The 17,456-nt window shown below is 43.4% G+C and overlaps 1 protein-coding gene across 1 annotated transcript in view; it reads left to right on the top strand.

Annotated features, from left to right (window-relative positions):
* LOC308353139 (ras and EF-hand domain-containing protein) overlaps positions 1-11,512 on the top strand; it is a 75,426-nt gene extending 63,914 nt beyond the window's left edge. The window contains exons 15-17 of the mRNA XM_080819864.1: positions 1,374-1,493; positions 4,323-4,399; positions 10,685-11,512. Coding sequence (XP_080675990.1) covers positions 1,374-1,493; positions 4,323-4,399; positions 10,685-10,790 — 303 coding nt within the window. The 3' untranslated portion in view covers positions 10,791-11,512. The remainder of the gene's footprint in view (positions 1-1,373; positions 1,494-4,322; positions 4,400-10,684) is intronic.
* Positions 11,513-17,456: the final 5,944 nt, after the last annotated feature.

Raw genomic sequence — 17,456 nt, 5'->3', positions numbered from 1 at the left:
TTTGTGCAGGTTCCAGAGCCTGGAATACGCCCACAGTAGGGGAGCTTGTATCCAAGTAGGGGAAACATAATAAGCAACAAACAAGTAAATAAAATAAATGGAATGATAGAGAATGATAAATATTGTGGACACAAGAGGGCAGAGTAAAGGGCCTGATGTTGTTTGAGACAAGACTGGAAGGAGTTGCCTGTATTTACTGACATAACTTAGGGAAGTCACTTAGATGCTTGGGTTCTTGGCTCACTTAAGTGAGTATTTGTTGAGCGGCTTCCAAAGTTGCCCCCTTGGAATCTGAACAGTTTGCAGAAGAACACGGTTAATGAACACATCGATGGACACCTAGTTTCAGGGACGGCCCTCCATTCCCATCTCCCCTCTGCTGTTACTACACTTCGGTGCCCTTGGTCGGAGGAGAATGGTCTGAAGAGAAGGGAAATCAGATGTTTTCATTGTTTTCAAGGCTCGTTTCTTGATCCTGTGGCAGGTGTAGCACCAAACCGGAAGCACAGCTGGTACCTGGAGGCCCGGCAGAGGGTCACGGCCAAAAGTCAGGGCTGCTGCTCTTGTGTGGGAACCAAAACCCTGTTTTTCTGGGCCAGTCAGGCTAGCTTTCTCTGTTCTCATTAGAGCCTGCTTAGGTGCAGTGTGCCCTTACTAACCCCTTCATTTTACCAGTGGGGAAACTGAGGCAGAAACATGAAGCGTTTCACCTGATTTCTGGGCCACAGCCGGTATAGCGGCCAGGTGGTGGGAGGGGTGGCCTCCGATGCAGCTCTGTTCCCCATGTTTCATGTGGACCTGCAAAGGTGGATTTGGGAGCATTAGCCTTAGAATCGATTCCTTCAAATGATCGGTAATTGACTCCTCGTAAGAAAAATGTTAACCTTTAGGACCTTCACATTTTGCTTTTGTTGTGAACCGGACTGCAGTGAGTGTGGAACGCCCACATTCTGTTTTTATCCCGTTATGGCTGAGGGATCTTCCTGTGTGTTTTGTGCCTGAGATAATGAAGTTGACTTGTTATCAGCACCGTTTGGAGTGAAAGTCACAGAAAATTGTGTGGGTGCCACAGCCAAATATAGCTCTGTGGTCAGGCCCCTTGAGTTCATATTGGTTCGTCTGGTGGCAGGGGTGATGGGGAGCATTTGCACTGTGGCCCTGGCCTTTGCAAATTCTTGTTTAACCTCTCGGAAGTTCAGTGTTTTCGCTTGGTGATGGGAAGTAGTTTGGCTCTCTGTAGAGAGATTTTGAGGCTGGAATATATGACCTCCAGGTCATGCAGAACCCACGGGGCATTTGGAGAGTGGAAGCTGCTGTTGTCAGTGGAACTTGTTCAGTGTTTGATGAACACACATCATTTTTTCCCCTGGCAGGATGCAACCCAGGAGAGTGTTCCTATCATGTTGGTAGGAAACAAGGCTGATCTCCGTGATGCTGCTGGAGCAGAGGAACAGAATTGTGTCCCAGGATACTTGGGAGAAAAACTGGCCATGGTAAGGGTGAAATGGGGCTGTTGGAATAGACGTAGCCATTCATGAGCTTTGCAGTTGGCGACCCTTCACTCCCGTCTACATTCGATTAACAAGGTGCTTTGACAACTCACCCCTTCTGATGGGACTACTGGCCTTCTTATTCAGGCAGAACTCCCAGTGTCCCCCTGCCCTTTATTTTTTTATTTTTATTTTATTTTTTAAAATTTATTTATTTGAGAGTGAGAGAGAAAGAGCACGCTTGAGCATGAGCGGGGGTGGGGAGTGGAGGGGCAGAGGGAGAGGGAGAAACAGGCTCCCCACTGAATAGGGAGCCTGATACAGGGCTTGATCCCAGGACCTGAGCAAAGGCAGACACTTAACTGACTACGCCACGCAGGTGCCCTCCCGACCCCCACCCTCGCCACACACACTTTAATGAATGTAAGTAATTGTACCAAGGATTAAACCTCTCATGGAGGTAAAATGATCACTTGGGCAATTTTCCCCATTGAAGAGCATTGACAAAGGAACCAGAAGTATCCTGCCTTCCTCCTCACCCTCGGCCAGTTCCTGGACTCCTCCTAGTTCTGGAATCCACGTCAAGGAAAAATAATGGGTGTCCTGTTTAGAAAACATGGTTTAGTTCCAAAAGGTTACTGTGCCGAAGGGCAGTGTGTTACCTGGCTGGAAGAGAATTTGGAAAGTTGTTTTTTTTTCTCTAAGATTTGTGCTTAGTTGAGTAGTCTAAAATTATTTTTGGTTGTATGCTTGTATAGAACATGAGACTCATTTCGATCCAGTTTATTACTGGGGGCAGCATTTATCTCCCGTTATTACCAGTGTGTGAGGCTGCTCCAGGGCCCCCTTAGGACCTGTCTTTCCCAAACAAGGCATCAGAGGTACCTGCGGGTGGCTAAGTCCACGCCATTGCAGTCTGATTTGATACGGCTGCCTCTGTGGTCTGCTTCAGCCCGTGGACAGCCTGCGCTGTAGTATGGCACGTGGACTGTAAAAACAAGGGTCAGTGCCACTGTTTTAAGTTGGAAAATCTTTCTTGTTTTAAGTTTTAAAACTATGAACCAGGGCGCCTGGGTGGCTCAGTGGGTTAAGCCGCTGCCTTCGGCTCAGGTCATGATCTCAGGGTCCTGGGATCGAGTCCCGCATCGGGCTCTCTGCTTGGCAGGGAGCCTGCTTCCCTCTCTCTCTCTCTGCCTGCCTCTCTGTCTACTTGTGATCTCTCTCTGTCAAATAAATAAATAAAATCTTTAAAACTATGAACCAAACATGCTAAACATCAGAGCTAGGCAGCGAAGCACAGAAGAGATTAATTCAACACGTTTAATCGTATGCACTTGATCATGTGTGGAGGAAAGACTGGAGCACACAGCAGACAGCCCGTGTCTTCATGTAGTTCATTTCTGGGGGATACGCAGGAAATGTATGTAATCCACGTGCCACATCGTCCCACACGCCCCCTTAGAGAGCATGGATTCCCTGCCACATGCCAGGTTTATCCCCTCTTCACGATTTCAGAGTTCCCAAGGTTTGCTCACTTACACATCTTGTGACCCCTACCCTCCTGTAGCCTCGGAGAGATCCTCCATGTCACCCCATAACATCCTAGCCATAAAACTTGGAAACAACGCTACGCATTTCCACTGGAAATTCATTCACATTCATTGTAGAATTTTTATAGATTTTCCCCAGGCTCCTGGGTAAAGGTCCCACTGTGGACTCTTACCCCCTCTTTTTGTTCTCTCTCTCCATGCTCCAGAGCAGCCATGACATCCTCCCCTTATCCCACACAGAATTGTGTCACCTACACCCAGGCCCAAGGCCCCTGCAATTCTCCTTCCTTAAAGGACATTGTCTCCAGACAAAGATGCACAAAACTAACTTCATCAATTACAGCTGTGGCAAGTGCAGTACAGAGAAAACGCAGAGGGCTGTGAGGTTTCCTAATAGCAGGACCTGGCAGGGACATGCCAGGCTTAGACAACACTGAAACTTGATTTCAGGGGAGGATTATGGAAAAATTCAAAAAGTAAGTAGGAGTCAGCCTGGAGAAGGGGGTTGATGGGCATAACCCAGGTAATGGGAACAGCAGGTACAAAGATCGTGAGGTAAGGGGGAATTTGGAACATTAGTGAAACAGAGGGAAGATTAGAGTAACCAGAGCATTGAGAGCGAGGGAGGAGGGTGGCGGGTAAAACTAGGAGTTAGGCCGGGACTACGTGGATGCGAGGCCTTGTCAGCTGTGGGGAAGCATCTGAGCGTTACTTGAAGAGGAATGGGAAACACTGAAAGTTGTGAAGCAGGAGAATGATATGATCAGTGGTCATATCCACAACTGCTGGGAGATAGTATAATAGAGCCCTAGACAGCATCCATTGGGTTTAACAACACGGAGGTTACTGAATCTTGAAGGCAAAGATGATAGTGTGAAGGGATGCGAGTTAGCTGCTGGCCCAAAGGAGACATATTTTGATGGACATTTAATTCGTGAGTGGTTACCTTAAGCTACCATTTTTACCTCTCTCAGATTATCCGATAGAGAACGTTTGTAGCAACTGGTAGGACCGTGGAGAATAAGAACCTTAAAACATGAAATGGTGTATTGTGCTTGCTTTTAAGGCAAAATAAAAAGTCCCCTGACTCAGAGCTGTTGTGTCTGGAATAACAAGACCCAAATTCACTATTTTTAAAGTATCAAAACCATGAATCCTATTTCTTAGCTGTTAGAATACTCAACAGGAGAATATGTTTATTTTATTTGTTGGTTTCAAAAGCTAAAATTCCAGGAGCCTTAAGTAAAGGCTTCATTTAATTGTGTTTATTTCTTTTCTACAGACCTATGGGGCATTATTCTGTGAAACCAGCGCCAAAGATGGCTCAAATATAGTGGAAGCTGTTCTCCATCTTGCTCGGTAAAATGTTGTCCTATATTTGGAAAACTGAATGCAGGATTGTATTTTTCACGTAGTTGGTGCATATGCCCGATTTCTGGACCATAATGTGAATATACATTGGAAAACACTGTCTCGTATTTCAGTGGTGGTTAGAGAAACAATTGAACACGGATTTTAGAAAAACTGGTAGTGCTGCTTATTCACTGTGATTGTTGGCAAAGCACCTTTACTGCCAAACAAAGCAGGTGCATCTGAGGTGTCGCTGACATTTCTGCAAAATGTCACCGCAAAGCTAATAGTTGACTTGTATGAATCATTTCCAGGAACCAGATTTTAAACACAGGAGACTATTATGAAATTAACTGCCTATTATGACATTTTCTGGGATAAAGGAGAAAAAAAGCAACTCAACAAAGCAAATTGTGTATCATGCCAGTTGGAAGCACTTTACTAAAATAATTACTCGGGTAATTATTAAGCTCAGGCAGTGGTGTTAATAATAAATAATATTTGGGGATGTAGATTAGACTGAAAATTACATCCTCAAGGAACTTGGATATAAATGTGAGTGTTTTTTAATCCTTGGAGTAAATTTGAATTTTAAGAAATAACAACATTATCTTTTAGATTTACGTCTTCTGCCTGGTTTTCTGCCACAAATGAAAAGATGATTCTTTACTGGCCTGAAGAGATTAAATATCCAAAAGAAAAAAGAAAGGAAAAAAAGAAAAGAAAATGAGCATGAACAAAATCAGGCCAGTGATCTTTAATTGCTGATGAAGTGAAGCCATAATTTGGGGTGTGTAGGTTTTTTTCTGATCATATGTGAAATTTTATAAGAATCTTAGCTTTAGTATGATAGATGGCTTCTTCTGCTCCTATACAGTGACAAGTAAAATACATCGCAGTGTTCCAGTGCTGCTTTTCTGTTGATGACTCGGTGTTTATAATGCTTACCAGCTGCTTAGACCGGGGCCTTGGGCAAGATCCTTGCCCTCACTTGAGAAAATCAGGAAATGGGCCCCAGGACTTTAAATGGTCTGCTTGGCATTAGTCTGTGGCAGGCCTTGGCAGATGCCTTGGGCTCGAACTGAATCTTTGAACATTATCTCCTTTGATATCAGTCCGAGAGAGAGCCACCTGCCCGCACCATGCTGGAAATCATCTTTGTGTGAAGCAAAGACAGCGCTAACTCTGAGTGTGACCTAGATCAGGTGGAAGAAAGGCAAACATTTAAGCTTGTGTAGATTCAAGGGAATGACATGGTTTTCTGCCTGTGATTAGTAGGAGAATCATGGGCTCATACCACATTTGTCAAACAAGAGCCCAGGTAAAACTAAGCTGGGTGAAATAATGGATTCCATGTACCTGTGGGTGTGAAGGGGCCGCTGGCCATTTTGACCAAAGAAGGCTCATTCAGTACAGGCAGTGGGGGCGGGGCGGCGGGGAAACTGGGTGAGATGCACTGACGGTGGACTCACTGCTGAACTGGTAGGTGTTGGTCCTTTCTCAGGTGTTCGTGCTGGCACTTCGCTACAACATACCCGGGGATTCCTGGGTAGAAGTGCTCTGCTTGCTGGGCTAGGGGGGGTTTGGGGAGGACCTGCAGGTCTTTAAGCATTGCTGGGCCCAAAGCTGAACCGCAGCGGGCCGGGGTGGGGCTCCCTAGCTTTGGCAGTGGGGTGCTGACCTTTTGGTGGGCCCAGCAGAGAAGGATGCTGTGCGCAGGCCTCCTGCCAGGCTGTTGCCTCCTGCCCCACTTAATGGAGGACCACGGTGCAGGAGGCTCAGAGTACAGTCTTAAATCTCCCCTCAAACAGCTGTGGAGTCGGACGAGTCCCTCCTCTCTCTTGGCATCTCTAGTCTGTAAAATGAGGGAGGGGGCTGGAGAAGCAACCCCCAGGCTCCTCTCTGGTTCTGCAAGTCTGTGGTTCTACACAGAACCGCCGGTATGCCACGGAATACCAGTTGCTACTTCGTGCTGAATTAATTGTCTTACAGGATCATATTACAGTTAAAGTGACTCCAGATTGCCACGGTCACACCCAGAGTGCCGAATCGATGCTCTTTATTGTATCGTAATGGTGGGCGAGGCTGTGAGCTGCCTATGCTTTCTCTGCTGTCCCCACACAGCCTTGTGCTTCCTTACCCAGCACACCTATGCACAGAGGCCTTTTGATCACAAGGTCCCTCCTTGGGAATCACTCACCAGGGAGTTATTTTATTGTTGTTGTTGCATTATGGCCTGGTGTGAGGTCCCTGGTTTCGTTATGTTAGCGATGTGTTAAATATGAAAATTATAAATAAAGCAAATGTTAAAAAATTTTAATTTGCTTTATATCCTGCCTTCAGATTTGCTTTTTAAAGTGCCTAAGTCTTACATGGAAATGGTAGAGTTGCCACTGGTGAAATGATCGTTTTTAAAGTTTTACATCCTGAGGCACCTGGGTGACTCAGTCCGTTAAGGGTCTGCCTTCAGCTCAGGTCATGATCCAAGAGTCCTGGGATCGAGTCCCACATGGAGTTCCCTGCTTAGTGGGGAGTCTGCTTCTCCCTCTCTCCACTGTTCATGCTCTCTTGCTATCTCTCTCTCTTTCAAATAAATAAATAAAATCATCTAAAAAAAGGTTTTACATCCTTTAGAAAGTTACGTATAATGTAAAATATGTTACGTTCTCAATTTAGATCTTGCAAGACAATTACCATCACGGCCGCTTTCATGCTGTCTCGTCATAAAATGTGAGCTAGATGAGTTTATGGATTTGCACTGTCTGAAACAGAATTCTGTTTTGAGGGGAGGCCATGAATGTTTGGTTAACACCCTGATCTACTAGTATTGCTTTTTTCTGGAAACCTCTCAATCCCAGGAAAAGTGTTTCCTAGAAATGCAGTTTCCTCGCAGTGCTGACAGGACATTTATCACAATCATTGTCCATTGGCAAGTGAACTTGCCAGCACCAGAACCACAAGCTTTGTGCATTTTGCAGTAGATTCAAGTTCCAAAGTGTTTAATTGATCAATGGTCTGAGATTTGAAAGAAAAAAAAAAAAAAACCCGCAAGAAGTGCTCAGGCTGTTATTTCCATTCAGCCCAGGAGCTGAGCCTGTTGGGAGGAAATCTGCTGATGAGATAGAGTCACCTTACATGCAGTTGTCAAGCATGTGGTCGTTTTGGTCAAAGAGTGTAGTGTTCCCAGGCTTACACCTATTGTAGGTGTTTGGAATATCTGTCTGATTTCCTTGAAGTGGGAGGGACATGCCTGTACTTATGGTGGATTAGAGAAACCAAAGGCCAGATGGACCATGTGGGTATGTATTTTTCCTCCCTAATACTTGCTTTCAGGTTCAATAAAATGTCTGCATTATTGTGAGCTCTCAGCCTGTGGAGGCCCCATACATGGTTCAGTAGTGGTATCGAGGAAATGAATATTTGCAGGCCATGCAGTGTAACGAGAGGGGGGAAAACAGAGAGAGAGAGAGAAAACATTTGACCAGACAGTCAGATGATTGTAGCTGATAGAAGCTTTTGGACCTCCTAGAAGGGAGAGATGTGAGTTGTCTTGTGAAGGCGCTATGATTAGTATACCCCTTGCACAGAAAAGAAAGTGGAGGACTAGGATGCTTAATCATCCTGCTCAAAGTGACACAGCTGCTAAGTGGCAACATTGGGGCTTGTTGCCACCACTCTGGTGCATTGGCTTGTTCCTCCCCTGTTGGCAATCTCAGGATTGCATTCCACATTCTCTTCTTCTTTACTTTCTCTCTGCCTAATGTCTATCCCCAGGGCTTCTAGAACTGTCTCTAGCTGGCGACTTCTCCAATTTCTGTATTTTTTACCTCCACCTCTTTTTAAAATTCCATAACCACATCCCCACCCACCACCAAGAGGAAATTCCAGAGGCGTGACTGTATCCAACATGTGCAAACGCTCACAGCCTGGCCTCACCCACCTTTCTGGTTGCATCTCTTAATCTTACTTCCCAAAGGAATGATAATCTCTAGACACAGCAAACTTAATTCTACTTGTGGCCAAGCTCTTTTATGTCTCCTTGCCTTTATGCATGCTGTTCCTTGCACCTAGAATCTCCTTTCCTCATTAAGCGAAGGTCAATTCCTGTTCTTTCAGGAGGTCCCTCCAGTGTCAAAGTGTCCACACAGCCCCATCTCCACAACACCTTCCTTCCCTGCAGACCAGCATGACTGGTGTACCATGCATGTGTGTTAGCAGCTGTCTCGGGACCTGGGAATGATTTGTTTAGCCTTCTCTCTCTCCTTCAGTGCTCACTAATAAAGGGTCCCAGTGCTTGGCATAAATTGAGCATTTGTTGAATGACCAAATGTCTGAGATGATGCAGTTGGAAGTTGTATTAGTTCTCTGTTGTTGCTGTAACAAATTCCCACAAGTGTTGTTGCTTCAGCAATGCACGTGTATCACATTCTAGTTCTGGAGGTCAGGAGTCTGAAACGAGTCTTATGGAGTGTTCTGGGTTGTGTTGTGTACCTTCCTTCTTCTCCTGGGTCTTTGTTTCCTCGTCTGTGAAGTGAGGATAATCTCGCCTGTAACCTGTCAGGGTTGCATGTGTGTTTGTGTTGTGTAATTGTTTATGTGCATTAAATAAGAAAAATGTGAAAACATATAGTATAGCATTTATTAGCTGGCCTTCAGCAAGAATTAATTCCTCCCTCTTCTTTTTTTTTTTCTTCTCCTGAGATATCTTCTTTCCAACTCACAGTATAGTGGTTTTCAAAAGTTAGCACATATCCGCACCTTCTGGAGTCCTGCTGACTAATTTGGCTGCCATGGGCCACCTGAATGTGACGAACCCAAATTGAGATGTGCTGTAGGTACTGAGTGTGTACTAGATTTTGAAGACAGTATAAAAATCATAAAATACTTCATTATTATTTTTATTGATAAAATGCTTAAATGATAATATATTTTCTATACTGAGTTAAAATATATTAATAAAATTAAATTTACCTGTTTCTTTTTACATTTTTTAATATGGCTACTAAAAATTTTAAGATTACATGTAGATTACATTATATTTTGTTTGAACAGTGTTGCTGTACTAGGAATATGCCAATTCTTAGTAGGTTCAGTTATCTGCTGCTCTGTAATAAACCAAAACGTGGTTGCCTGAAACAACTACCACATTTTAGTTTCTTGAAATTATCAGAATTGGACTGATCTCAGCTGGAAGTCTCCTCTAGTTGGAAGGTTCTTGCTTGGGGTGTCTCATGCATTTGTGGTCAGGCGCCGTGGGGGTAAAGCTGAGGCTGGGTGTCTGCCACCAGGGTCCTTGTCCCTCTGCTGGCCCTCTCCACTGAGGAGCCCTGGCAGCTGAGAGCAGCTAGGCCTTATTAATGCTTGGCTTGGAGTCCCAGCCCACCATTTCCCCTGCATTCTGTTGATCTAAGCAGTCACAGAGCCAGTACTGTGAAGGGATAGCCGATGATGGCCGCTCCCCAGACTTGATGGGGAAGGTAGGATTGTTTGGGGGCCTCCTGGGGATGAGCTGTCACAGTTAGGAGTGCCATTCAGGGTCTACATGTTTCACAGGCATCCCTAGGAATGCACTTGGAAGGATACTATCCCTAGGAGGTTTTCACAAGATTTTAGAGATCTTTTGTCATTGTAGCCTCTAGCTGTTAATTCTAAAGGAAAATTAGGAAGAGGCAGAAGGAATTTTTTTTTCCTGGATTTTAAGCATTCATCATTATCTCCATGATCCTGTATAATTAAAGAGTGGTTTTGAAGTCATCATTGCTTTTGTTAAGGTCAGCAACTACTAGTCGGCGATGGAAGCCAGGTTCCAGAGTGCTAAGGAGTGAGCTGTGCGTGTGGCAGACTGGAAAGCATGTGAGACCACAGGAGAGAGCAGTAGTAGGGTGTGCGTGTGTGTGTGTGTGTGCATGTGCATGTGCGTGTGTGTTCCTGTGCATGTGTGTCTCATGTGTGCCTGCCTCGTGCATGCGTGAGCATGGCCTTGTGCTCAGAGTTCAGGCGTGGTTCCAAGCCCGGCTCTGTGGCTTCTCCAGCCACGTGGCCAAGGGGAAATCGCTTCACCTTTCTTTCTTTGCCTTTGCTTCTGCACATATAAAATGGGGCCCAACAAATTCACATGGTCCTCCCAAGAACAGTGTCCGGATGACATACAGCTAGTGCTTCAGCCGTCTTGTTTTTATTTCTACAGAACCATTTGTGGTTTAGTTTTGTACCTCAGTAATGCATTCTCTCTCTCTCTCTGTCTCTCTCTGTCTCTGTCTCTCTCTCCCTCTCTCCCCTGCCCCTTTCCCCCAGGGAAGTGAAAAAAAGGACCGATGAAGATGACAGCAAATCCATTACCAATCTGACCGGGACCAGTTCCAGAAAGTCAACGCAGATGAAGAACTGTTGCAGTAGTTAAATCCCAAACATCCTTGGCCTGTCAGGTCTTCAGGCCCAGAGTCCTGGATGTCTGTGACTTGTTTGCTTCTCACAGAGGCGTGCGTCCTCCAGACACGGCCCGGTGGAAGCTGACAGTGTGGGCCTCGGAACTGTGCTCTTAGATCCTTTTGGAGCCCTGGCTCTTTGCTATGTTTCAGTGAATGATTGGGGCCCTGTGGTTGAAGGTACTTATCTTGTCCTTACAGAGTCTCAAAAGAGAACATGTAAAAAAAAAAAAAAAATGGTAAAAAAAATCATATGCTCAGATCAAAGCTGTAGAAGAAACATCCTGATGTAGATTCACGTGGTAGCTGACTTTGTAGATAACCTAAAACAACATTTTTTTTTCCAATATCTCTTACTAGAATACTAGTAAAAGGGGATTATCATCCTAGCTTTGCTGTTAACTAGCCTGTGGACTCAGACGTGTCAGCAGCCCACGATAGATCTGTTTCCTCACCTGCAAAACAAGCAGCTTGGCCTTGCAGGCCTTGGCCTCTCGGATTCTGTGCACTGTAAGGAGTGGGAAGGAGACCATGATGACCCACAGTTAATAAGGACTCTGGTTAGTCGGACTTTTTAAATATTGGGGCATTGATTTTTCTCATTTCTGAAACAACAGAATTGAGAAAAAATAATGTAGGCTTCAGTGGAGACAGAAAAATCTATTTTTATATACAGAGGAAAAAATGTTTGTGTGACAAAAAGTTAGAAAAAAAAAAACAAGATACTGACATCTCCACAAAGTCTGTGGTTTGAGTTTCACGTTACAAATTCTAATGAAAATCATAGGAGGCTACACACTGGTAAAAGTACAATGCCCAGGAAAGTCGTCACTCTTCACTTAAAAATATATACCAGCCAGTCATGGCCATGGCTAAGGAAAGACAGGAGCTGGAGTGACCACTAATGGGGATGTGGTTTCTTTGGGGAATGAGAATGTTCTGGAATACATACTTTGATAATGGCTGCTAACTCGGTAAAAACATGAAATAACACTGAATTGTTAAAAGGGGGAAGTTTATGGGATGTGAATTATATCTCATTAAAAAAAAACCACTACCACTTTAACATTTTGCCCAAGGCAATTGTGCATGATTGTTTCAGACCTTCCCATGATGTACAAGCATAATCTCCAATATGGTACAAATCTCTGAACTCTGTCATGCCCAGCATTCACTACCTGAAATAATGAACAGTGAAAAAGATGTTATATATAGTTTTGGAAACTCATCTTTTCACAAAAGGTGCAGGAATAGAAAATCATAGTCCTTTGTTTAATATGACTAGTGACTCCTCACCAACAATGTGGTGGGTCTTGCTCTCCTTCTAGAACCTGCAGTGCCTCCCAGATTTCCCCATTGAAAGGTCTCTAACAGCTGAAGGAGTCAACACCTGACCCTAGAGAAGCCTGGTTTTTGGTTTTTGGCTTTTGGTTCTCAGTGGCCTTGAACCAATTAAGTTATCCCCAACTAGAGGTTTGAACTTACCTTGGTTCATATAGTTCCAGCTTCCAAGTAGTCTGCTGGAAAAACCTTAAGTAATAACTTATTTATTGTATTACATAAGCTCATAACTTTCCTTTTTGTTGAATTAAAACAATTCCATGGGCAGTGTTTTCCCCTGTTTATGATTTTTATGATCAAATCTTTAATTCCCCAGCTTCATTTTCTTTTAAGTGAAAACTGACCAGATATGTTACACACCAAGATTATAAAGAGCCACAACATCCTCGAGTTTGCAAAAGCATGCCTTCTCTCTATTGACATCTAGGTGTTTTTACCGCAAAGTTTGATCTATCCCTGGCAACTCTACCATGCATTTCTGTTCAGTGGCTTAGGTCGCACCAAGTTTACATTTTTGACCAGAAAGAGCACCTCGCTGGTCGAATAGTGTCAAACTGAGCGGTGGAGGAGGTGTTACTTCTGTGCCATCGTGAGATGCACGTTTTGCCACTGCTGGTTGCCTCTGCGGCATCTTTGGAACCCGGGTTAGAAAGGATCTGTGTGTTGACATATGGGACAGTTGTTCAGGTGTTTGGTGCAGTTGCACAAAACTCTATGAGTATAGTTGTTACTGTGTTGCCTTTATTTCCCCCCAGGGTGTCTCTCTGTATTTGTCTGATAGTTTGTACGTAGAATATATCTTTGATACAGAAGTATTGCCTTGGCTTTTGTGTCTGGCTCGTATGGCTAGTACACCCAAATTGACTTGGACGGAGATTACATAGGTGCCTTTGATAGACAAAGCACTCATCTTTATTCAAACCTGGATAAATATTTTGGCAACAAAACCCAAATCAGAGAAGTAGAGCTCTGGTGAGCAATCTTCTTTAAAGAAAAGCTACTTAGAAGCTCTTTCAGCTGCATTAGTGGGAAATCATCATTATCACCAACATTTCATTTCAGGAAAGTGTTTTCAAAGTGTGTTTTTGATTAAAAAAATGTTTTTAGCCTAGAATTAATGTTGCACATTCATATAGTCTTGTGCAACTAATTCATCTTGACTCAGTTTTTCCTTTGAGGGCTTTTAAAATCACAATTACACACTGCTCTTTTTTTTTTTTTTATGTGTCCTGACATACTGGATAATATTTTAATTTCATCATGGAAAAGAATGTTGGATAAGGAGACATTTTTCACTGTTAACTTTTAGCCTCATGCATTTTCATAATTTATATTTTCCACTTGCTGCTTTATATGACATATGTGACATTTGATTATTTAATACCAAATGTGATTTGCATAAACTCAAGTCACACAACCCTCTTGCTGAAGATAAAATTGAGGTTAAAAGATAAAGATTTATTTTCATATTTGTACAGTGATCAGCTTCAGAGTGAAGGCTTTTGTGGGCTTTTATTGTATATGTGTGTAAGAAATTTCATATGTGTATATTAAGTAGGCCTCTGAGTATAGAATAATTGTTTCGTGATTTTGATTTACATGGTTTACATTTTCATAGTATCGGCCATATTTCGTTTATACTGTTTATTTCTCTTCAAACCATTAATAATTATACCATAAAGTATAATTTTTATAGCAATACAAATGTCTAAGGAGCTACAAATATTTTATGCATTGTAAATTCAATAAAGCACGCTTCCTTTGGTCTTCGGGCTGTTCCCTTCAGCTTTACCGCAGGCATCCCTGAAGTAACTTTATTTCTAGGGTGGGCCTGCATGAAACCATGCCTTTAAAACAGTTGTCTTTTCGGGCCTGGGCAGCTGGCTGGTTGGAGAAAAGAATGAATTCGTGGCATTTGGTACTGTGGCCCAGCCGTGTCACCTTGGCCAGCGGGGCATCAGGTCAACCAGCTTGGTGTGTGACAGCTAGAAACAGTGAGGCTTTTGTAGAAAAATTTCAGGACGTGTCCTGGCCATCCTCAGGACCTCAGGGGTTAGTCCCTTTCTCTGCCACCCATTCTGCTCCTTCCATCCCCCACATGGCCCCAGTTCCTGCTCATCCCCCTGTTTTAGCTGAAACATCACTTCCTTCAGGAAGTCTTCCCTCTCCGCCCCTATAAACTAGGATGAGGCTGCCTGCTCTCACCTGTGCAGCACCCTCTTTAACTGAGCAGCATCCTTACTGCCCTTTACTTGCTGAACTAGACGTATACCTGGAGCCATGAGCTGTTCGTCCGCTGCTGCCTCCCTTCTGCTGTATGCAGTGCTGAAATGGCTGAGCAAATAATTAACTTTAAATAAGGCAGGCTTTGCAGAGAGTTTCTGCAAACACACAGAGGCACATATGCAGTAGTCACGGATGGTGTAATAAGAGGCAGCATATTTTAATCGCCACAGTTCTGAGCTCTGCAGCCAGCCTGCCTGGGTATGAACCCAGCCTCATATTCCTACTACTGGGGTAACAGTGAACAAGGGGCTTACCCTCTGTGTACCCCAGGGTCTTCTTTGATAAAATAGAGATAAAAGTACCATTCTTTTTTTTTTTTTTTAAGATTTTATTTATTTAACAGAGAGATCACAAGTAGGCAGAGAGGCAGGCAGAGGTGGGGTGGGAAGCAGACTCCCTGATGAGCAGAGAGCCCAATGTGGGACACGATTCTAGGACCCTGAGATCATGACCTGAGCTGAAGGCAGAGGCTTAACCCTCTGAGCCACCCAGGTGCCCCTAAAAGTACCATTCTCACGGGATGTATATAAAGGGTTTGGAATAGTACCCGGCACTTGGATCACCCTCAATTAAAAAAAGATGTTTTGGGGGCACTACGGTGGCCCAGTTGGTTAAGCATCTGCTTTCAGCTCAGGTCATGATCCCTGGGTCCTGGAATGAGCGACACATTTGGGGGGGAGTGTCCCTGCTCAGCGGGGAGTATGCTTCTCCCTCTCCCTCTGCCCCTCCTCCCAATCATGCTCTTTTTCTCTCTCAAATAAATAAATGAAAATTTCCTTCTTTTTTAAAAAGATGTTTTGAAACACCGTTGATTGCATTGGTTTTGGTCGGGACCTTAGGAACCGCCATGGATGAGTAGCAGAACTCAAATTTACCAGATTACCTGGGGGATGGGGCATTGTAGAAGACTCACTTTGACATAAGTTCATTGACTACGTCCCATATATATTCTTGATATTTCAATGGACATGAAGTTGGGTATCACATGGCATAGGATATTGTATGATGGATTGAAAGAGGAGGAAATCATTGAGAGAAAAGTGAAGGTCTGAAAGTTAAAATGGGAAATCGTGAAGGGATTCCTTTCAGGTGTAGGACCGCCATTTATTAAAGTCTAATTGGATCAAGTAGTTCAAGGGATGGAAAGAACACGAGAGCTCTGTTTGAGAGTGTGAATGTAAATGACAGTAGACATGTTAGTGGGTAAGGGGGCTCTTGAACTAAATAAAAAGTAACCTTTATGTTTATACCATGACAGGTAGCCTGTTGAGAAGGATCTCCAGTGGGTATATCCAACCATCCACAAGAGGGGAATTAATTCCCAGGAAAGTATATTATTTTGCAAGATTTAAAGTAAAAATTACATCTTTTCTTTCCTGATCTAGATATTAAAATATGTTTTCATAGCTGAAAATGGAGAACAGGCAAAAATGCCTCAACTCAAAATTACAGGGTCAAGTGGATTTTCAAATGCAAAATTTTACAAATAGTTAAACAATTTCCTTTATTTTTTCTGTATCTGTATCAGATTTATTTGTAAATATTGTAAATTTATATTTCTTATATTTTAGTAGAATAGGGGTTTAGTTGTAATGTCCTTTAACTTGTGACCTCTCAGGCTGGCAGTTCATGAGCCATATTTCATAGCATTTGACATATACATTTGTAGGGTTTCTCTATACCTTTGGATTTTGGCTTTCTGAAAAATTTTCCATGCAGGTTTTCTGGCACTCCCATTGCTGTACAGCAGGGCAGAACTTAAGAACTGGATAAAGATCCCTTCAGGGGGCATCTCATGAATAGTTCCAGTGTCATTTTAGGGGTTCTTTGATTCACCACAACTATTTTCTTTTCTTGATCAGTCATTCCAGAAACAGATGTTTTTCCCTCTTAGATGAAATCCCCAAAGTTTTCATGATCTCTAAGGCCCTCTGTGATCTGGCTCCTACCTGTTTGCTCACAGTGATTCTAGACACTGGGGATGGAGGGTGAATAAGGTAGACTCTCAAGCAGATTATATTCTGGTAGATGTTGACAACAAATTTATGAACAAATAAAGAAGATCCACATTCTGCTTCCTCCTCCCCTTTCTCTACCTCAGAGTCTATATTTCGGCTTGGGGAACTCTGTTCTCAGACATACCACACCCTCTCTCCCCCACTCTTTACTCAGGCTCTGCTTTCTGCCTGGAGCACCATCTGTCTGCTCGTGTTCATTTGCCTGCCCAATTCCTGTCTACCCTGGGTGTCTCGGTTCCTCCCAGCAGGTTCCTCAGACCCTGAAGTCTGAGCTAGACCCTTTCCTCCATGATGTCTCCCTGTAGTGCCCATCATAACATTTCATCAGTGGTTGCAATGATCAGCTGACTTGTGTACTTGCCATGCTAGATGATTTCTGCCTCCTGCAGCCCTTTAAACTTGACTGAGTGAAGTAAACTTTCTCCACCCTGGAGCATACTTCAGCAGGCTTATGACTCTTCTGAGTCCTCTGGGTCAGGGTCTCAGCTTTCCTACACCACAGACTCCTCTGAAGCCCAGGATCCCCTCAGATTAATGTTTCTAATAAAGGAAACCAACGTTGTTGAAAGACTATTCTCAAGATATTTCAAAAATTTTGCCATAATGCGGTATTCGTATTGCTTTATTGGCACAAGATCTGGTGATAGAGCTAATAAGCACCGTACTTGTGATGCAGTCATGAATGTAAGCTGTATTTTGAGATGGCTACACCAATCTAGAGTAAATTATGAATATCCATGGTTTTGTTGATGGTACAGTCACATGGGAGCAGAAGTATAAAAAAAGTATATTATAGAGTTTGGAAGATAAATTTGAGGAGTCATTCAGAAAGAAACACAGAAACCAGGAGTGGAAAGAAGTCCAATGTCCAAAAACAGCTGTTCCACAAGGAGACATCAGAGAAAACAAGGTGACATGATCAAATAATTCAAGACAAATTTCCAGAACTGAAAGACATGACTTGCTAGATTGGAAAAGCCTATCTAAAACCCAGAA

Source organism: Martes martes, assembly GCF_963455335.1.
Source record: "Martes martes genome assembly, chromosome: 12".
Taxonomy (NCBI): domain Eukaryota; kingdom Metazoa; phylum Chordata; class Mammalia; order Carnivora; family Mustelidae; genus Martes; species Martes martes.
This window is presented reverse-complemented; position numbering and strand designations above follow the sequence as displayed.